This window comes from Periplaneta americana, chromosome 6, assembly GCF_040183065.1.
Source record: "Periplaneta americana isolate PAMFEO1 chromosome 6, P.americana_PAMFEO1_priV1, whole genome shotgun sequence".
Classification (NCBI taxonomy): Eukaryota; Metazoa; Arthropoda; class Insecta; order Blattodea; family Blattidae; genus Periplaneta; species Periplaneta americana.
The window spans coordinates 105,837,476-105,860,062 of record NC_091122.1 but is presented as its reverse complement, the minus strand read 5'-3'; the positions used below and the strand labels follow the sequence as shown (position 1 = coordinate 105,860,062).

The following is a 22,587-nucleotide window of genomic DNA, read 5'->3' as shown; positions in this document are numbered from 1 at the left end:
TTTACACTCCTAAGAGAAAACACTTTCCATATGGTGGAATGATAACAAGAACTATGATTGCGATAATGGACCATAATTACAACGTGAAAAGAGATGTAACTGGCTCCAGACTCCAGTACTCTAAAGCCACTAAACGATGGGTAAAGACAAAACATACAGCTGGAAGAAAAATGCGTGGAGAGAAGATACTATACAGAAAGATGTCTTGGAAGTAGTTCTGGTTATCAACTGCCGCAATTCGATGATCCACATGTTTTAGGGGTTCCCCCAAACATAGCTTCGTGCCTAAACCGTGTGACTCAACAACTATGACGCAATAGAATAATATAAACCATGTACTAATTTATTGTTGACGTGAGATAAACACGTATTTTGCAGTCCATTCATAACGAATATTTCACGTCTCACATACATTCACTCACTCAGTGGAGGCGTTGACTTAGGTTATAATGGATCGACATATTAAACCTTTTCAGTTTGAACCCTTACCAGATCCAAGTTGTTCTAATCACTATGAGTACGAAATTCAAAATGGGTAAGTTATTATTATTATTACAGCATATGCATGTGATAGGTCCTAAGTGTGTTAATAATAACTGACTGTAACGTATAAATATATATTTACTCGTTCTACGCTGTATGTCAAACGGAACTACAACGCAGTCTTATGAAGCGATCAGTGGTTATGACATCAGAGCTTGCAGTAAGACCTTTAATATTTCGCAAACTAAAAGGCGTAGAGTGATGCGACAAATGCCGTTAATCCAAGGATTACTTTGGTAAACATCCTATAATATAATCGAAATATGGAATTTTATCACGGACTGCTCCTTTAAGTGTCCGTGTAAGTGTAGTGTAGGGAATGGGTGAGGATGATGATGAAGGTGAGGAAGGGAGAAGGGGAAACCCATTGCAGGCATGTAGCCTACTCCTGTCGAATAGGATTAAGGGGGCCACCAAGCTTAATGTTCCCATCCGACAGACAAATCACTATCAATAATGACATATGCCTTCTCTTCATATGCACTGTGGAGAGATTTGGGATTTCACCCAGGCATATTGGTGCACAATTTAGTGATTAGAAATATAATTGCAGAGCTTTTAAGTGATTTATCTTGATTTTCTATAGGTAGGTCCTACTTAAGAAGTTTTGTAATCTATTGATTACAAATGGTAGGATTTTTGTGGTTGAAAGAAATGTAGCATCGTAAACATATAGAAATATATGAATATATGGTTGTGTGGGATATCAGCTGTGTAAAAGTTTAAGTGTAGGTGATAACTTTGATCTTTGTGGTATATTGTGCGTATATGTTATACTTTATTGATGAGGCACCTTGATGTAAAACTTGAAATTTCCTATTGGAAAGGTGACTTAATAAGGCGTATTATTTTTGGATTTGTTCCAGCTTGGATTAATTTGTAGTAAAGACCTGTATACCATACAATGTCGTAAGTTTTGTTAACATCAAGTAGCATCATCGCAGTATATTGTTTGTTGTTGAAAGCAGTGGTGATTGTTTCAGTTAAACAGAGAAGTTGTGTTGCTGTACTTCGTCCTGACATAAATGCAAATTGTTCAACAGGTTTATGTCTCTGAAGCTGTGGATACAATCTGTTATATATCACTCCTCCATAGATTTTTCCAAGTGTACTGAGCAAACTGATTAGTTTTCTGTTTAGTGGTAGTTGTGGATTTTTTTCTGGATTTGGGAATTGCGATGATGTTTGCAGTCTTCCACAGTTGTGGGAATGTTTAAGTTTTAACGTACTATTGTATATTTTGGTAAGGTAAGTCAGAGCGTTTCTCGAAAGATTCCTGAGATATTAGTAAGTTATTTTATTGGAGCTGAATGTTCTTCTTTATGGTGCTTTTTTGATAAGTCTACTAATTTCGGAAGGTGTGGTGTAGACAATTGATCCGTTAGAATATGTTTGAAAGAACTGTTTTGTTATTTCTCGGATATGAGCATGTTGTTGTGTGTAGTTTGGATCATCTTGATACATTTGGAACTGTTGAAAATAAGTAGATGCAATTATTTTAGCTTTTTCTGCTAGTAAACAAACTGGTCCATTTGGTCCAAGTATGGGATGGTGATCAGAATTTATGCTATGAATTAAATGTCTAGTTATGTTTCAGATTTTGTTATCTTATTCAGAAATTGAGATATCTCGTTCAAAGATTGCAACATGTAGATCTAATAATCTATTATGAATATAGTTCTTTAAGAAATTTAATTGTACTATGTCACATCTTCGGTGGAATTTATTTTTTAAACATTTGGCTTTCCGTTTCCTTCTTAATAGTTGAGATAATTCAAGGAATTCTGCAGGTAGATAACGATTGGCTACTGCTTATCTGACGGTATTAGTAAAGGTTTTACATCTCATTTCTATTTCTTTGTTAGTGTCAATTTCTATGTTACCTGGGACTGATGTTTCAAAAATATCTCTCTATTTTTTCCAGTTGACAATGGCTGGTAGTCTCACATGATATGGAAGTTCAGGGGTTTCAAGTCAACTATTCCTAATACTGGATGTGATCAGAGTTTAATTCATTTATGGTGGTCCATAAAAGTCCTTTGATCGATTCTAAAATTCGTTTCTCAAGAATGTTTCCAGCAATTATAATACTACTTATAGAAAGAAGTATATCTGGAAAAGATTACTTTGAAGCTGGATGGATGTGCATAAGGTGCCATACCTGTGCTATTAAAGTTCACAGTTGTCCACGAAACTATTGTCTTCACAATGTACAAATGCAATTATTTTTATTTTGAATTTATTACCAGATGTTTCGAACAGTAACATATGGATTGTGAGCTAACAATATGCGTTTTCTAGAGGTATGGTAATTCTTTATTTAATGTGCACTGGGCTTATAAGCCAGGGGGCACAGGTTGAAATTGCAGTTGATCCACCCTGAATTTCTAACTTGTGTTGTGCAAACCCATGGTCTTCTCTTTTTACACTGGTTCCTCTGTGATATCCCAACAATTCTCCAGAATTATCATTCATTATGAATGTAATGTGTATCCATCACCTGTGGTACACTCTGCATAGTCTCTGACGAACTAAGCAGTCTATGCTTCTCAGCACTAGTGAGCATGCTCATAGTTGGGGCCAATAACAGTGAGTTAAGAGCCCTGCCATTGGACAAAAAAAAAGAACTTACAGTGATTAATCATAATTTGATTTACTTGTGGGTTACTTTAATGATGCATCATATCTTTGCACAAGGCATTTAAAAGTAGCACCAGTATCCTGCATTATTGGTTTGATCACAGTTGTCGATTGCAGATGAATAAAATTTGTTTTGTTGACACAAGTACAATGTACAGATTTTAATCATCATATTAAAAATGTGAGAAAAAATTCAGAAAGGACGTATTATTCGGAAAACAGATGACAAAATATTACCTGAAATTTTTCATTAAGAGATGCCTGAAATGGTGCAACAGCACATTCTGAACCCAGGAACTTAATATCTGGCCTCTCCATTGGATTGAAAGGATCAATGGTAATTTGTACGGATACATTATTTCCTGCAACAACAGAAAATAATGGACAAGCATTTGTTGCATAGGTATGTTACCAATATTGCAATAGCATTATAACTGTTAATGCAATAACCTGAGATAACAGGCAATTAAAAACACATATGGAAAGACATAGTTCAAACGTGTTTCTAAATATAATCGTGGTATTTTAACTCACACACTGAATCACAAAAAGAATACCAAGTACTGAAACTTACTATAATAATGCAACACGCACCACTCAATAAATATCCACTATTAAAATATAAATATAAATAATATTCAGTGCCTTAAATTTTACAGCTTTTGCAGGCCTATTGTATTCCACATCTCTGGTGTTCTGGCCATCAAAGACTTATGGCATCTCACGAGATTATGTCCTACATAGAATGTGCCTTCTTAACCAATACATTTATCTGCAAAGACATGTCTGTAACATAAAGGAATTTGATGGGACGAGGAAAAGTTGGCTGTTATTCTTTTGTATGTTGTAAATACTGTATATGTTTTAAACTTATACAGTTACTTCCCTTTCAGAAAAAACACAAAAAAGATTATCACTCCTTAAACATACATTTCCCACAGTTGGATTTGAACCAGCGATACTTGAGTCCAGAGACAAGCATTGTAATTATCAGACTTTTGAGGATGACAAGGTGAGAAAGCATGGACACATAAAAATCCAAAATGATTGAAATGATGATGGGATGTGAAAGTAATAGTGTGCTCGATGTTTTCAAAATCTGGGATTTGGTCTGAAAACTACAAATTTACAGTAAGTCTCTTCAGAAATACAAAGAATCTTGAGGTAAGTCACAGTAATCCATAACTTTTCTGCCCAATTTCTTATCATATAACTGAAAACATATTATATTTAAGTACTTAAGTAATACTACATTCTTTTTAAGTTGAAACTAATGGGCTTCCTACTACATAAGTACAGTGCTTTTCTTTCACACTGCAGCCAGTGCAGGCAGCCACAACAGCTGGGACTCACGTCGAAACAGTTATAATATCCCCACAGCCGGGACTCCGCTGCCCATGCATAAGATTTGGGCATGTTTTGGACAGCAGATTGTGTATGCGTATAAATGTACGAGTTTTAAGTGCTAATTAAGTTATGAGTGTTATCAGTTTGTCTTGTTCCTGTTCCATACATATATGAAGCCACTGTCTAGTTTGTTTCATTCCTGTTCCATGCGTATGTGAAGCCATTGTATAGTTTGTTTCGTTCCTGTTCCATGCATATAAATGCATGAGTTTTAAGTGTTAATTACGTTATAAGCATTATCAGTGCTTGCGTAGTTTTCCATAATGTCTCAATTTGATTACACATTACCACAAAGGATTTTTATGTATGACACATATGAGACAACAACTCTTGTAGGGAATTCAAGAGAGGTTTCAATCCGACATCAGGATGGGAATCTGGTGTGACTTAGTGGATAGAGCGTCAGCACGTAGAGCTGAAAACCCAGGTTCAAATCCCGGTGCCGGAGAGAATTTTCCTCTGTTCCACTTATCCTTCATCAATGATGACGCAGAATTTCTGCATGGAAATATCATTTTTTTTTTTTTCACATTCAGCAATTTATTGATAAAGTTCCAAAACAAATATGTTTTCTGCCTTTTCGTATTTTAGTGTAAATTCAAATAACGATGCACAAATATTGTTCATGTCCAGCTGTCAAAACAATTGGGCACAGAGACATTAGTGTAGGTTTAAGGAAGTCAGAGGTTGTGGAAAAGTGCATGATATTCACTTAAAAAGGATTTTGGTGTTCTGTGTTTCTTGTAGAAATTTGCATTGTATTGACCAAGACGCTTGATGAATGGATTTTCACTTGAATTTGCACTGTTATAAAACTTCTTAACTTGTTCACGTAATGAGTCTTTCAGAAATGCCATGTCCAAATCAAAGTGTATTTGTGCATTTGTTGTGTACCAGTCTGAATTATGTATTATTTGGAGCACTTTATTTTGAACAATTTGAAGAGGTTGAAACACTGTTTTTGGAATATAACACCAAGCCGGGGCAACATAAGTTAGAATCGGAAAAATCAGCATTTTGTATAGCATAACTTTTCTTCTTAGACTGAGGACAGGAGATTTGAACAGGGGGTAAAGATGAGATATTCTAAGAGAGCTCTTAGTTGTTACAGATTTTATGTGCTTGTGCCATAACAATTTGTTATCAAGAGTAATACCAAGATATTTTACATGGTCACTGTATTGAATTTCTTGATTGCATATTTTTATTTTGTCACGAGGTCTTTTTAAACACTTCGAGAAAATTATTGATTGACATTTTTCAGGATTTAAAGAAATACGCCATTCTTTAAGCCATTCTTCTAATAGAAGTACATGGTTTTGAACTGCGGAGACAGCATATTGAGGACTGAATTTAACACTATATATAACTGTGTCATCAGCATACAGAAGTGTTTTAGTTTTGAGAGTAGTAGGAATGTCAGAAGTGTAGAGACAGTAAAATATAGGACCAAGTACAGAGTCTTGTGGAACTCCAGCTTCTGCTATATAAGTGGAAGATAGTTGGCCATCTATGAGGACTTGAAAAGGGAAATATCATATGTACTTCAGCACATCGTAATAATATATGATATGCGAAAAAAAAAAAAAAATCACTTAGTGATTTAAGACAGTGCTTACTCTGTTGGATCCCGGTCACTTTGTCACTCATAATGAGTGCATCTCTGCACATGTATGGATATTGTGCCACTGTCATACATCTATGATGCAGTGCATGTGGTAGGCCACTAGAGGGAACCCAAGAGGTGGAACTTAAACTGAGAGGATTCAATCCGACACTGGGATGGGAATCCGGTGTGGCTTAGTGGATAGAGCGTCAGCACGTAGAGCTGAAAACCCGGGTTCAAATCTTGGTGCCGGAGAGAATTTTTCTCTGTTCCACTCATCCTTCATCTTGTAGGGAAGTTAAAAGACGATTTGAAACACAATTTCCCAGTTTGTCTATCCCACACAGAGAAACAGTGCAAAGACCTGTGAACAAATTCAGGGAAATGGGGTTGATTCGTAATAGAAAGTGAGTAACACGCTCCCCTGATTTAACTGTATGTGATTTTTATCTAGAAGGAAACTTGAAAAATGAAGTATATGCAACAAACCCCCATATATTGGAAGAACTAAAAGAAAACACCAAGCGAGAAATTAACTCAATTTTGGATATTGAACTCTCAAAAGTGAATGAAAATTTCCTGAGAGGATGCCAGAAATGTGTGTATGGAGAAGGGAAACATTTCCAACACTTCTTTTAATAAGGTATGTGCTTATTATCAATGTAATTGTAATTATGAGAACATGAAGTGATAGCGGGGATATTATAACTGTTTCAGCGGGAGTCCCAGCTGCTGTGGTCGGCATGCGAGCCGCTGTGCACTGGCTACAGTGTGAAAGGAAAGCTCTGTATTTCTTTTCATATCATGACAGTTCACATATCCCCAAAATTATTACAATTTATTTAGTAAATTAATTTGGATGTCTAATATTATGACAGATTAACAGCCGGCAGACATTATTTTGATGCAATAAACTCACTTGTCAGTATTATGACGACAAAAAGTAACTACTCGAAATAATGAAATGATATATAAACAATACTTTTATTAAAATGTCCTTACTAATGGATATGAAGCTTGTCAACTATTATCTGTGCATTTCGAACTGGCGGATCAAGGTCACGTACAAACGTACAAATCACGCATGAGTCACTGAACTGAAAACTGTGAACTGAAGCACTAGTAATTCCGGCTGTCCCATCTGACTTTAGTTGAGGAGAATGGTCCAGGATTGAGATAAGCACACGTGGCAATTGCAGTCCATTGTTTGACCTTGAGCTGCCAGTTCGAAATGCACAAATAATAACAGGAAAGGGTAGAAAATTAACTATAAAGTTGTCTTTTAGAGAGAGTGGGTGAGTGGGAAAATATAAACATATCACTGATGACATCCTCGTAAAAAATAACTTAAATGGTTTTTGATCACATACAGAATGCACAAAAAGCATGGTACTGATTGCACCCAGGAAAAAAAAAAAAAAAAGACTACAAAAAAGCTGGATACAAGGAGTACAGGAAGCCTTGGAAGAAAGGTCTTGAGGAGAGACATTGGTTGGATAGAGATGAATAACAATGGGTAATCAAAAAACAACAATTACTAACCCGAATGTTTATAAGGTCGATCAGATCACTGAGCAAAATAACAATAATCAGTAAGAAAGGATTTCTTGGACGAAGAGTGAGTGACTTATATGAAGTTATAGCTATGATCTGGAATTGTAATGTAGGGCTAATGCTATGCAGACAGATTGCTGAGGACACTGGTTTTACTAACCAGAAAAGAGCAGTGGAAACAGAGCTTGCTATAATTTTGGATTTTTGGTAACTTCGACTTCACTTTGATACAAAATATTTTAAGAAAATACTTTTTCACCACTTTCGTTACCAAGTGAGCTGCTGGCAGCTTCTCACTTAAAGAAGATACAGTGACACGTTAAGTCACATGGTGTGGGAATAATGCTTTGTCTCTGATACTGAAAGAAATTATGTTGCAAAAGAATGCCAAACATGGTAGCAATATATTATTAGCTGATGGAAAGAAGTAGGGCACTGATATGTAAGTGAATAGCAGTGATGAGGGTTGAAATAAAATTTTAATAATGTTTTCAGCCCATGTTCCTTTGTTCTCTGACACAGAAACAAAGAAGGAGAATCTTTCTCAAAGTACTGCAAAACAGCATTGCATATGGCTGGATTTTTAAATACTGTTGTCAAGTTTATACCATTGCGTAATTTTAGTTCAGTTTAGTTTAGTTTCGTCAATTTTCAGTGAATGTAGTTTAGTTCAATGTTTATTGGCATTGTAGTCATGAACTAATAAGCCTATAGTGTGCCAGCTGCATTGCATCTTGTTCGTCTGCTTATTTCTTCATTTATGGCACATGAACAACAAATATAATCACAACTTTGTTTTCATAATGTAATATAATTAAGATAATGTATATGTAACATATAAAGGGCATCCAAAAGCTTGGGTAGTGTTGTAACATATTTGCAGTGATTTAAGTCATAGTAAGAAAGAAGAGCCGAAATTATTCCTGTTGTAGCTTACAATATCCATCAAATTTAGACTTAAATGTTGGTTTATTAATACTCAGCTTTTTTACTTAATTATTGGTTGAAAGTCTGAAATCAGCCTCGTGATTCACGTGATAGTAATAAAATGTTTTATGTACGAATTATCACTCTGGTAGGTTTACTGTTATTAATATATACCAAGTTTGATGAAATAATCTGAGCTGAACCAGTGCTGGATTTGAACATTTTGTGCACTAATTCCACAGCTCTAGCCAAAGGGTTTGCTGTATGTTGTATTGTGTGGTGATGACCAGTCACAACAACGAAAAGAAGTAAACGCTTGAAGTCAACTGATTGGGTGAAGCTGTCTCCTCACAGAAGTAGATCATGAATATTACTTTTACGAATTTAGCAAAGAGTATTTTTATACGATTATATCAGACAAGTTTAGAATGGGACTAACAGAAGAAGGTGATATGTTCAAAGCTGCTCCATTCACCATAATCTAACAAAAATTTTGTGAGAGGCCATTATCTAGTTAATGGAACTCTTAAAAATACCATTATGATATGTCTCGAGTTTGCGATGACGGTTGACATAAAAAATCAATTAGAATATAATGCAAATGAACCTTGCAAACTATGGTGTAACTGGCTTTTTATCTTACCAATCATAATTCTCCTGTAAGCATCCTTTCTCTTAGGGTTTTCAGGATCTATAACCCAACAAATACTATCCAGTTCATCCAGTGCATCCCAGAATACCTGCAGTGCCGCAATCTGTTGCACGAAACTCTTGTAAATTGCAGGAAGAGATGAACTCTGTGACAACAACAATCAATATCTTAATTATGAATTGATATGCTGATATTTTTCAGTAAGTATGTAAGACTCCATGAGATTATTTTGTTTGCTTAAAAAAATCATTTAATTTAAAGTATTGTATTCTGAGTATGCATCATATTAGATGATTATGATTGCCTCTGGACCCAAGTATCGCATCTTAGACACCAGCTGAGATCTAGGGATTTTTAGGCAGATAGAATACAAAGTGTTGTTACCACTGGATGAAGGAGTGAAGCCACTGGTCCGATGTAGTGTATGTATATACGAGGCGTGTTCTTAAAGTAAGTTCCAAAAGGGTGTAGTAAGTAAATGGGAAGATATTTACAAACCATTTTTGTTGCATTATATTCCCCACACTTCAATTACTTCTCAACATAATCTCCACCATTATTGAGGCATTTATCGAGTCGTGGCACAAGTCTTTCTATCCCCTCATTGTAGAATTCGCCCGCCTGCAATGCGAACCACTCCCGCACTGCTGTTTTCACTTCGTCACCATAAAAACATTGACCACCGAGGAACTTCCTGAGGTCCAGGAAGAGATGAAAGTCACTCGGAGCCAAATTTGGGCTATAGGGAGGATGATCAATTTGTTCCCAGTCAAATTTCGAGATGAGATTTTGGGTGTCACGAGCTGTGTGTGGCAGAGTGTTGTCATGAAGCAACACAACTCCATCAGTCAGCATCCCACGTCTCTTGTTCTGAATTGCGTGATGGAGCTTCTTCAAGGTCTGACAATAGGTTTCTCTATTAATGGTTTCACCCCGAGGCAAGAATTCGATGAGTAGGACTCCTTTTCTGTCCCAGAAAAACTGCACATGATCTTGCGTGTTGACATGGTTTGTCTGAATTTCTTTTTCCTTGGTGATGCAGTGTGCCTCCATTCCATGGACTGCTGCTTCGATTCAGGTGTCATGTGAGACACCCAAGTCTCGTCACCTGTCACGATATGGTCAAGAAACTCATCGCCTTGCTCACTGTAACATGTGAGAAAGCTCAATGCACTGGAAGCTCATTTGGTTTTGTGTTCCTCGGTTAGCATCTTGGGTACCCATTGTGAGCACAATTTTCGATGTCGTAATCGATTTGTCACAATTTTGTAGAGAACACTCCGCGACATTTGTGGAAAATTCAAGGAAAGTGAAGAAATTGTGAACCTCCTGTCCTCATGAATTTTTTCATCGACAGCATGCATCAAATCGTCATTGATCAAAGATGGCCGACTGGTACGCTGCTCGTCATGCACAGAGACGCGGCTCTTGTTGAACTTCCTAACCCATCTCCTGACCATTCCATCACTAATGGCATCATTACCATACACCTCACAAAGTTGATGATGAATGTCAGCTGGTTTGATGTTTCTCGCATTCAAGAAATGGATAACAGACTGCATCTCACAGTCGGCGGGGTGTTCGATCACTTTAAACATTTCAACTGATCACAACTAACCACACACACACACACACACACACGGACTGAAGCTATGAAACTGTATGCACAGCTTGCCTGGGGACTGAGGAAGAAAACACGCATGTGCAAAATAACGATTGCAGCGATGCGATGGCTGTAATCGAAAACGGAACTTACTTTAAGAACACGCCTCGTATATTGCAAGCAAAAGATAACTTTGTTTATGAATTAAGATACGTCGAGACTCATTACTCAATACTCGGTTCAGGTGTCTGGCTGGTATGCAATCCGGATGTATAATAGACTGGACTTAATATTTCATTATTCCCAATCTCCGAAATATTATTTTCTCAAATATAATTACAAACAACTGTACATTAAGTAGTATTACTACTATCCCTATTATCAAGAATGTCAATTCTCAATCTTTCTTTATATTACAACTTATTAATAACATACTAATTTTATTTTATTGATCAGTCCATTTGGTGATACTTTGCTAGTCAAATTCTATGACTGACTTGAAATATAAACTTTTTCATTGCTGATATGCTAATAGTTATAGGTGCCCCGATCTTTAACACATCAAAAGCAACAAGATACTTCTCTCTTTTTTCTCCAAATGAAGTACTGTGCAATTTGTGTTAACCTGAGAAGGAATGAACATACGAGGGCTATCCATAAAGTAACTTCTGTTTTCATACAGCGTGCATAACAGAGACAGTGGAGCCACTCTTGCGGTGGAATGTACCTTGAAGCAGTACACATCGAGCAGTGGTAGAGTCAAGGTCGTGTGTTTGTTCCTCTCTGAGCCACGTGCTGTCAAAGTGTGTGCTGCAATCGCAAGTCCCGCCAGGCGTGAGGTACGTTCTGTAATAAGATTTCTTGTGGCCAAAAACTGTAAAGCTAGTGAAATCCATCGCCAACTTTGTTAAGTTTATGGGCCAGACGTAATGAGTGAAAGTGGCGTAAGACAATGATGCCATATTCAAAAATGGGCGAACCAATGTCCATGATGAAGAGAGAAGTGGTTGACCGAGTATCGTGAATGTAGATCTGATTCGTTTGGTTGACGAAAGGATTAAAGCAAACTGCAGGTTCACCATGTCGGAGCTTAGTAAGGATTTTCAACAGATTAGTCATATTCTACTGTACAAAGTGATTACCGAAGATTTGGGCGACTGGAAACTTTCTGCCAGATGGGTGCCTAAACTCCTTTCTGAGGAACAAAAGGCTCAGCATCTGGGAGCAGCACTGTCCTTTTTTTAGGGTTACGAAAGAGAAGATGACGCTTTTCTCGATGAGATTGTGACAGGAGATGAGACTTGGGTGCGGTATGTGAATGCAGAAACAAAGCTTCAATCAATGCAGTGGGGCCAAACTCACTCCCCGAAGAAACCCACAAAGTGTCGTCAAACACTTTCCACAAGAAAACTCATGGCAACTGTCTTCTGGGACAGATAAGGAATTTTGCTAGTGGAGTTCTTGGAGAGGAATGCCACAATTAACGCTGAGCGTTACTGTAACACACTAACAAACTTGAAAATGGCCATTCAAAACAAACGTCGTGGCATGTTGAGCTCTGGGGTGATTTTCCTGCATGACAACGCCCGGCCGCATACAGCGTGTCGTACTGCAACCAAACTGCAAGAGTTCAACTGGGAAGTATTGGATCACCCTCCCTATAACCCAGATTTGGCGACTAGCGATTACCATCTCTTCATGCACAAGAAGACATGGCTTGGCTCGAAGTGCTTTGACGATGACGAAGAGTTGAAAACCAGCGTCGTAGGTCGGCTTCATTCACAGGTAGCCGAATTCTACGATTGCGGAATTTCAAACACTACGACAAGTGTCTCAATATGACTGGAAACTATGTGGAAAAATAAACTGGAGTGTATACTTTCAAACATATTGTAACCTAATTCTGTAACATCATTCACAGGTTTGTAAAAAATAAACGAATGTTACTTTATGAATAGCCCTCGTATTAACAGTGGACCTTGTGGACCAAACATTGTAGACAATTTTCGTACAGCAATAAGGATGAAACTATCGAATAATGAGAATTCTTACAGTGATTGATGTCACAATTTACTTTAGTTAAGCATAGTGAGCATTCCAATTGTGCTGAAGCATTCTTATTGTGTATCATGTAATATTGTAAATTTTAACAATTTGCAATCACACATAAAGATGCTAAAAAGAAAATGTTTGGTGTAAAATAAGGCATTTGAAGAAATGTCAGTTTTAAAGAAAAGTGTCAAAAACGACTTTTACGTTTTTTTTTTTTTTTGTATATACTGAAAATGTGATATTGAATGTTTTAACAAGAGAAAAGACGATGTTAAATAACGCTTAAATAGTAGACAGCATTGTGCTAATCAAGGTCGATGGTTTAAAGCAGTGCATTAGACATATTTTTTTAAATCACGTGAAGTTAAGGACGAAATTATTGCATCTGAATTAACAATATATCACACAATTAAGCATCATCATTCTTTCACAAGTTGAGACTGCACAGCAAAATTATTATTATTATAACCTTACCATGGATTCCATGATCTGCCATATGACAAAGTATGCTGATGAAGTATATAAAATAATTGAATTTAACAAATGTGACTGCAATTGGATATCAAACAAACACTAGACATAACAAAAGATGTAGAAGAAAAACATTCTTAGAATTTAAATAACATATTTTATGATCAGTGGCGTATTCTGGGACAATGGCATGGGCAATCACTAACTCTCTTTCAGGTTTCATAGCCGATATTTTCTTACAGAATCTCGAAAATAAAAACATCCTGAGCATACAACAACAACATAGTATCAAAATTTATTCTCGGTACGTAGATGACACTTTCATTATACATAGTAGCACATCTACGCCTAAATCAATTGTTGATTCTTTTAATAATTTACACCGAAACATAAAATTCACTTTTGAAGAAGAAATTCATAGAAGTATTAATTTCCTTGACTTAACCATCAAAATAAACAAATCAAAATCCATTTATAATATCTATTGAAAACCGATGTCTATCAACTACACTATAGATCAGACATCCAACCATCCATACTCCCAAAAGTTATGTAAATTTAGATATTTAGTTGACCGTTTAATAAACACACCAATAAATCAAACAGCTTATAATAATGAACGTAAATATATATTACAACTTGCCATAGAAAATGGTTTTAACAAGAACATGATACAGAACTATATCCGGAATAGGATTAGAAAGTTAGGAAATAAAACATTTACCACCCTACAACCCACAAAATCTAAAAAAGTCACAACTTGGCATCTATGACATACGTTGGTAAAGTTAACAATCAACTTTCAGCCTTTTTTAAAAAAGAAAACATAAATATCACACATAGAACTAACAATAAATTAAATAGCATAATCCCCAATAGACTTAGAAAAAAGATCAGATTTTCACAAAGTGGTATATATCAACTGGACTGTAAAAATTGCAACAAGAAATATATAGGCCAAACAAAAACGAAACTTCCAAACTAGATTTAAAGAACACAAATCAGATTTCTTTAATAACAGAAATAAATCTAAATTTGCCACCCATCTGATCGATTCTGGCCATGAACTCAATAACATCCACAAAACCTTAAAAATATTGAAACTAGTAAATAATCCACTTCTCATTAACACTGCTGAGGAGTTTTTTATAGTAAAGAATCACAACCCCAACACACAATTACTTAATGAACAAATACCTAATTTGCATAACCCCCTGTACAGTATCGAATAATTGCTTATTGACCAGTTTAGCCTGCCATTTCCCTCCGTACCTTCCTCTTAGAAAACTCAACCGCTCAGTCTGCTATGTAACACCGGTATGAGAAGGCCACACTGTCTGGAAACTCTCAATGTACATCTTTTGTGAGTATTAATCTTAAAGCCTTCATGGCTTTAATCATTTAACTTTTTCAAAATTTATAATCTTTCGATTAATTTTTTCAGACAAAACGCTTCTCACCACGGCGAATAGACTGAGAATTCTTCATTTGCTTCATATAGTCTTTCAACGTTACACTGAACAACTTAAGTCAACAAATTTAAGAACATTTTTAAAACGATTTTAATTCAATATTCTAAGCACACTGCATGTGCCTTAACATATTGTATCACAATTATGATTAATGGAAGGTTCTCCATTCTGTATATTATTTTAAAACCACGTATGATACTTCACCAATTTATGTAAAGCACACATGGTCAGATCATAAATAAGTGTTTTAAATGTATTTAAATATTCACCTAGTTTTCAAATATTGTTTGTCAAAATATCACCTGAAGATGACTTCCATGCAAGTCGAAAATATTCGTGATTTTTAACAATTGTACTTTCGATGTAGCAGAATCTTTTTCTGTCATTGATATATGATAAGTGAATGACTGAGAAAATAAAATATTGATCTATTTGATATAAAAACAAAACCAGATAATAAATTATAGCGGTTTCAGATTAAGAAGGCATATGGCCTAAGCCATGAGTGCTAGAAACAGTATGACGTCACACGGTGCATGAGATGTGGAAGACTGAGACAACATGGACCAAGGACAGATAATGTCAGTTGCTTCAGCAAATGGGTGGTCAAGTAACCTGATTCTTCAATATGTGTTGTTTAAATACTCTTACTGAAGTCATTTTACACCCCATTCTTTATTATTGCTTTACTTTACAGATCAGTAGATCTTGGAGTCACTAATATGCGAAATAAAGTGACAGATGTTAGAAATTTACTTCGTTAATGGCAAAGAAAGAATGTCTTAATTAAAAAGAAAAAATGTTTGAATATTGTATTACACTATCTGACATGTGGAAATTCTCGCCTGAAAAACTGTAAGCGAGAAAATTTATTCAAAATGTCCAGACTTCCTTGTACAGCAATCCTGAATTTATTACTATTTATTTCTCTAGAGGAAAAAGAAAATACAGTATGTTTGTAGGAGATAATACAATTCAGTATTCATACTGAAACTATAGATTCTTTTATTTCTCTGTGTTAAATCAAGCTTATCTAATTCAATTTAATCCTGTAGCTTATATCTATCTAGGGAACTAGGGTTCTATATTCTGTCTATAAATGTGGCTATAAGAATGTAATGATCTCTATTCATATGTAATTCAGTACTCATGTTGAAATGTAATATTATTTTCTTTTTCTATGTTAAATAAAGCCCATGTAATTTCATTTAATCCTCTAGCTTATAACTACTTAGAAGTCCACTGTTCTATATTCTATCACTGTTGTCTTTGCTAGAATAAGCCTATGAGTGAAGGTAGTAGTTATACAGAAGTGAACATGAAATCCATAATATCATCATATAAATATATTGAATGTAAAAATTGTATATTTAAAAAAATGTACAAAGTGTAATATATCATGTATATAACGCAAGGTTTTTAAAATGTTGTTGTTGTTTTCTAATGCCAGGCGTTTGACAAAGTCATTTGACCTCTTGCACTCCAATATTTTTCAAAGATATTATCATGGTCAGCCAATGAAGCACAGATTTGGTTTTTCAAAATGTAAATTGAATTTTGGAATTATAGAATTCCTCGTACCTAATATGCCTATAATTTACATTAAAAAATTAGCATAAAATGTAATATTTTACATATCAATAAAAATAATACCGGTACTAATAACAATTGTAATTATATTTATATTAATAACAATTATTAACTTTTTATTTTAAAAGTGAAATGCAATTAATTTGCTTGATCTTATAAGGTTTCTAATGCTTTTAAGGACGCATGTTGTTAATACTCTTCATAATAATTACTCGAAAAAGAGGCACGAGTGTTTATGTTTACAATATCAATCAAATATATCATACATTTTGCGATATTTCGACTTACACTATGTATAATATTGCAATGAAAATTGAAAATCGTAACTCTGGTTATTCTCAGCTTTCTTATTTCTTGCCAAATTCTATAACGGCACTGCTAACACATACTGCTAATATATCTGACAATCGTATGTCAAAGTAAGTACACATTTCTCAAAATCGTCCAAATCATTAGCACTTTTGTTTTGGGATATTCTCCAGGAGAGATAAATACTGATGTACCATCTATTTTAATTGTCTCTTTGCCTTTCCCGAGAATACAAGAAGTTGGATTCTGTGTTTGTGAAAAGTTGACAATTGCACGCATTGCATCATAAGCAAGTCCCTTAAAAATTATATATAGACAATACCACATTTTTCGCCTGTGAATGTAGAACTTTTATTATTATTATTATTATTATTATTATTATTTTTTTTTTTTTGCGTAGAACAGATAAAACACCAGAGCCACTTGCAATCCCTTTACCAGAAATTGTTACGGCAAGCGACACATCACATAACAGGAAACAGTCCATGTCTGAATTTGAAAAGAAACAGAATTTATCTTCGTATACAGAGTGGGACTTCAGAGCAAATTATGTTGTGTGTTGTACGATTGATATCTCTGTTTAGTCTTAAAGTGATAATACGCAAACCAGTTGACATAGAATTGCCATTCTTGTACAGTTCGTTTCAGAATTCTTAGCGCTATCGAATGGCACAGCATAAAATTCATTCATAGACATAAATATTATGCGCACCAGAAGGAAAGTACTACACTACACTTCAGTGAGACTTCGCGACAATTTAAATAGGCAACACTACTTCACTGTCACTGGCTAGTCGACATAGACTGGCCTGAACTAGCTCTGCCTCTTATGCCTTCTTCTGAAAGTGCTTTAGCAAGTGCTAAAAATTGTATTAAACACGTTATCTATAAAACTAAAATGAGATTTAACTATTGAATACATTTTAATTCAAATGTTTGTATGTATGTTTAATCAACAGTCCGAAGACTGGTTGGAACCTCAAAAGTGACATCAATAAGGCATCACTCATGAGGCAACTAATCCAGGAGATAACTGTTTATTATGTTTAAATGCAAATCCACACACTGTGTTAGTTTTTCTTTCAATTAGTTTATTTTACGATGCTTTATCAACTGTGACGGTTATCTAGTGTCCAAGTGAAATGAAGGTGATAATTAAATTGAGTACAGGATCCAGCACCAGAAGTTGTCCAGCATTTGCTCTTAATGGGTTGAGGGAAAACCCAGGAAAAAAAAAAACCTTCAATCAGGATTTGAATCTGGGTTCACTCATTCCATGGTCAGATATACTAAACAGTTACTCCGCAGCTGAGGACATCAGATATCTTGGCTAATGAATTATTAAAATACATTATTGTTCATTCTTCATTATGTAACCTGGCTAAATATTTGAAAAATATATTTCACATATGTATGTATGATTTGATGCTTTCTTAGTGCTGGTTCGCAATAATGGTTTTGCGGGCTATAAACCAAGTCAAGTCAATGAAGTTTTCCAAACTTTTGGCTACTAACTCTACAGCCATCAGTAACCTTGAAGATGGCTGCGGAGTTAATAGTCGAAAGTTTGGAAAATTTCAACGACTTGACTCGGCTGAAAGTTTGCAAAACCATTATTGCGATCTTTTGGCATAGTTCAGATTTCTTTGTAGTGTGTCACCATAATCATTCCGTACATTCAGAGTGGCTTGGAACAGTTCAGAAGCAGTCAGGTTGAAGTCGCAATTAGAGAAACTGAAGGCTTGATGTACTATATTCCCTGCGCTCTCTACACCCTGACACACTAATTTTTCTTGCTGAGAATGTCGCAGTACAATCAACTGAAGTCTTCTTCTTAGAAGCGAACATGGTCTGTGTTTTGTATTGAGCACAAAAATTATGAAGTAGTTGCAGATGAAAAGTGTATATAAAATTATAAATTAAAATAATTTTGGTTTTCCCTCACTTTTCATTTGGACGTAGGCTTTGGTGACAGTCTTGATAGCCCACAAAATACACCACTGTTTATGATTCTAAAATAGCTAATTAAATAACGTTAGGACGAATGAAGACAGCAGCTCCTTTCTCAGAAAGTTCTAGCTCCTGCTTCTGAAGATTAATTAACTGCAGAAATTAAAAATGAAGAATACTGGTTTACTGTATTACCAGATGTCAGTAACAAAGGAACAATCAAATGCTTTCCAATATTAGTTAAAAGATGTTTTAGCAAAAACAAGGGAATAACGTGCTTACTGCCTTCTGAACTTCTACCAAGATAGTGATGGACCTTCAAAGGCAATTACCAAACCAATTTTAAGGAAAATAAACAGACATGTGTAATAATTGGTGAAAATGAACTTATGAATAATTTTGCGTGATTAGAAAAATACTTTCCAGAACAGTTTGATTCTGTCTCTGAACATACTTGTACATATATGGGTTTTAAATAAAGTAGTGGTAACACTGCTGGGAATGGGTCATGTACATTCGCATGTGATATGAGACAACTAGCGATCTCTTTCCCTTTAGGCTAGTGGTGCAGGAATTGAGTAACACGACATTATCAACCCTGCAGTATAATTATTGTTCCATCATCTATAGAGGAAATGCTGTAGAAATGCATATCAGCCTAGAGACTCTAAAGTACAGCCCCACTTTTGGATTACCTAATAAGAGGTCAATAACCTGTCTTGTAGAAACTTGATTACAGTCAAGTCTCAAAAATATGTTTACTGGTCTCCTAATAATGTTGACAACTGCAATAATAAGGCTGAAGCATGATACTGAACAATATTTAACAAAATTTACAGCACTCAATCATTTGAACAACATTAATTTCCTTTTATACAAAAAACACAAATTGTTACAATATACTTTGTCCTCGTGGCAATCCTCTATTGAGGAAAGTTTCTAATAAAACATTATTAAGAGATGCATAATTTAAGATAAGAAATCAATTAAGCTGAGGTCAGTAGAGGAAAGTAAATTATTTAGTTACCAAATGCTCGACATTGGAAACCAATGACCAATCATGATGAAATGTAATAATGCAATGAAAAGTTTTTTTGGGGAGGGTGGGAGAACAAATTAGTTTCTTTCCATAAATCCAGAAGTAATGTTACAATAAAAAAATGTCCTCATTAAAAGTGATGGAAATACACATTAAAATTAATGTAATTCAGTTTATATATGTCAATTAGTTAACAAAATGTTACTTAAAATTTACACAGAGAAGGCTAACATGTCACACACGAGAAGACATGCAATATGTTTCAATTTATAGATGGCAGTGAACTCACTCTCTTCAGGTTGGAAAGCACTGTGTTGGGAAGATCTGCTTGTATAACTGGTGGTGCGCTGGGGTAGTTGGCACACAAACTCAAACCCAAAATGTGGGTCCTGCTTGCTTGGTCTATTGCCTGCAGCATTATCTCGTCCAACAAACTGGACACTTGAACTATGTGATCTATGCCAACAGATTCTAATTCAGAGATGATGCGCTTATAGGTATCAACAGAAAGGCGGTGGCCTGTCAACAGAAGTGATGCAACTTCACCAGTTTCCAGACATTTCATCTAAAATAAGAAACAGTGTAATATGAATTCCGCATATTTTTTTATTTAATGCATGACGTAACTAATACTAGATATATATAGAGCCACATACTATACACAATGATTCATGAAGTTTGACTTGCACAAATCTTATTCTTTGGTCATTTTGAATGTATTAGTATTATTTGGTACTGGTATAGTATACGAGTAAGTATTTATTGCCACATACAATACAAAATAAATATATATAATGGATATAGTGCACACCTGTCTGAGCAAATTCATGTCCGAGGGTAGTTCCTAGTGCTAAATGGAACATAACGAAAATTCAATATAATTACAAAACCCAATAAAATGTAAAAATAAATAATGTCTGCTTATCAATAATTGAGATAAATAAGTATAAAATGCCAATAAAAGTGCTATTTCACTAAATTACAAATAAATCTACATGCCTAGATTACAGAATGTTAGAAGATTTAGAGGTATAAAACACTTTTTGTGTACTGTAAAAATAATTTTTGTCATTATTTCATTTCACGGGACATAAAAGAATAACATATTTTACGTTATAAAGGTGTGTTTTGACATGAAATGTCTATGTTCGAGGTACAAGAGAGAAAAATTGTAATGTTCTAACATGAAAGGTTTACTCTGACATTATTCATGGTACCATGGAAACAGAACTTCATGCCTCATGGTTTTCCACACAGTCCATATTACTCCATTTTCTATATAATGTGCCTTGATGTTTTCCACACAACAGTCACGGAAATAATGGGTATATGGGTTATGTACAGTCACACACAAAAAAATAATGAAATGACTCTTGGTGATGCAAAAGCCTAAGTTCTATAGAACAGTTCACATGATACTGACATAGCCATGTAGGAAGATATCTGGCCGTGGATGTCTATTTTCACCCTATTCCAAAGTACACACCAGTCAAAATGTTACCAATTTTATCTCACCATTTCTGGTATAGGTTCCTGATTATGTCCGTGATCTTTTATGAAAATATGGAAAGAACCATATGGCAAAAGGTCACTTACAAAAGGGGGAAAACAGAGGGTTTGGTATGTGTTCGAAATGACCACCACCAACTTGTATATAACGCTCATGGCGCTGAACTGCACACTGAACTACAGCTGTTAGTGTATCTGGCATAATGGCAGCACATGACTCTTCGATTTTTGCATGTAGCTCGTCGATTGTTGCTGGTCTTTGTCGATACACGCCATTCTTGACGGTCCCCCAGAAGTAGAAGTCCAGAGGTGACAAATCAGGAGACCGAGGTGGGTACTCAACAGCACCTCTTCGACCCACCCACCATCTGGGTAGAGCTCTATCGAAGTACGACCTGATGGTAGTGAGGCTGTGTTCCATCTTGTTGCTTGTAAACGAGTTCATCACCATACAGGTTTTGGATGGCAGGCAAAATCTTTGTCTGAAGCATATCAAGATACGCCTGACCAGTTACGGTACCCTCGAAGAAGAAAGGACCATCAAACCACACACTGATACACCACACAACACAGAAACCCCCGGTAGATTCACTGCCCTGTCCACCTCAGTCTCCTGATTTGACACCTCTGGACTTCTACCTCTGGGGGACCGTCAAAGATGACGTGTATCGACAAAGACCAGCAACAATCGCCGATCTACGTGCAAAAATCGAAGAGTCATATGCTGCCATTACATCAGATACACTAAAAGCTGTAATTAGATGTGCAGTTCGGTGCCATGGGCGTTATATACAAGTTGGTGGTGGTCATTTCGAACACATACCATAACCCTCTCTCAGTGCCAAAAATTGTCACGTCAAATCAAATATGTCACGAGAAATGGACTTGCAAACAGTGGACTCCTCTGTATATATATTGTGGCGCCATTCTGAATTGTTCTGGTTGCCTCAGGAGTGTGCGCGCGTATCTAGCGAGAGGGAAGGCGCAGGGAAACGGAAACTCTAGCTTCGGTAGAAGCTGTAGCATGGTACGGAGCAAGGGGAGAAGGCTACGGTGATGGCACGGAGCAAAGAGAGCAAGGGAAACATTTAGAAGTGGACTGCTCTCGAAGGTCCAAAAAGCCACGCGAATCGAAGATTCCAGAATAAGTGGTGTAGTAATAAAGGCGCGAGTTGCCAACAGAAAGTCATTCAGTCTTGGACAGCAAGTGGGCAGCAGTGGACCGCAGCTGGGAGACCTGAGTTCGACGTGCAGTGAACCGCA

At 35.8% G+C, this 22,587-nt stretch overlaps 1 protein-coding gene across 6 annotated transcripts in view; it reads right to left on the bottom strand.

Annotated features, from left to right (window-relative positions):
• Window positions 1-22,587, bottom strand: part of Fancl (E3 ubiquitin-protein ligase Fancl) — a 92,137-nt gene that overhangs the window by 44,732 nt on the left and 24,818 nt on the right. For 4 of the 6 annotated variants that reach the window (XR_011332644.1, XR_011332645.1, XM_069828714.1 and 1 more), the window contains exons 4-6: window positions 20,105-20,380; window positions 9,321-9,474; window positions 3,421-3,545 (exon numbers count right to left, since the gene is read on the bottom strand). Coding sequence is in view for 4 of the 6 variants with exons in the window: in XM_069828714.1 (XP_069684815.1) it covers window positions 3,421-3,545; window positions 9,321-9,474; window positions 20,105-20,380 (555 nt within the window). In the remaining 2 variants the exon portion in view is untranslated. Of the gene's footprint in view, window positions 1-3,420; window positions 3,546-9,320; window positions 9,475-20,104; window positions 20,381-20,626; window positions 20,666-22,587 lie in introns of all 6 variants that reach the window. The other 2 variants (XM_069828716.1, XM_069828717.1) reach the window with 2 other exon arrangements.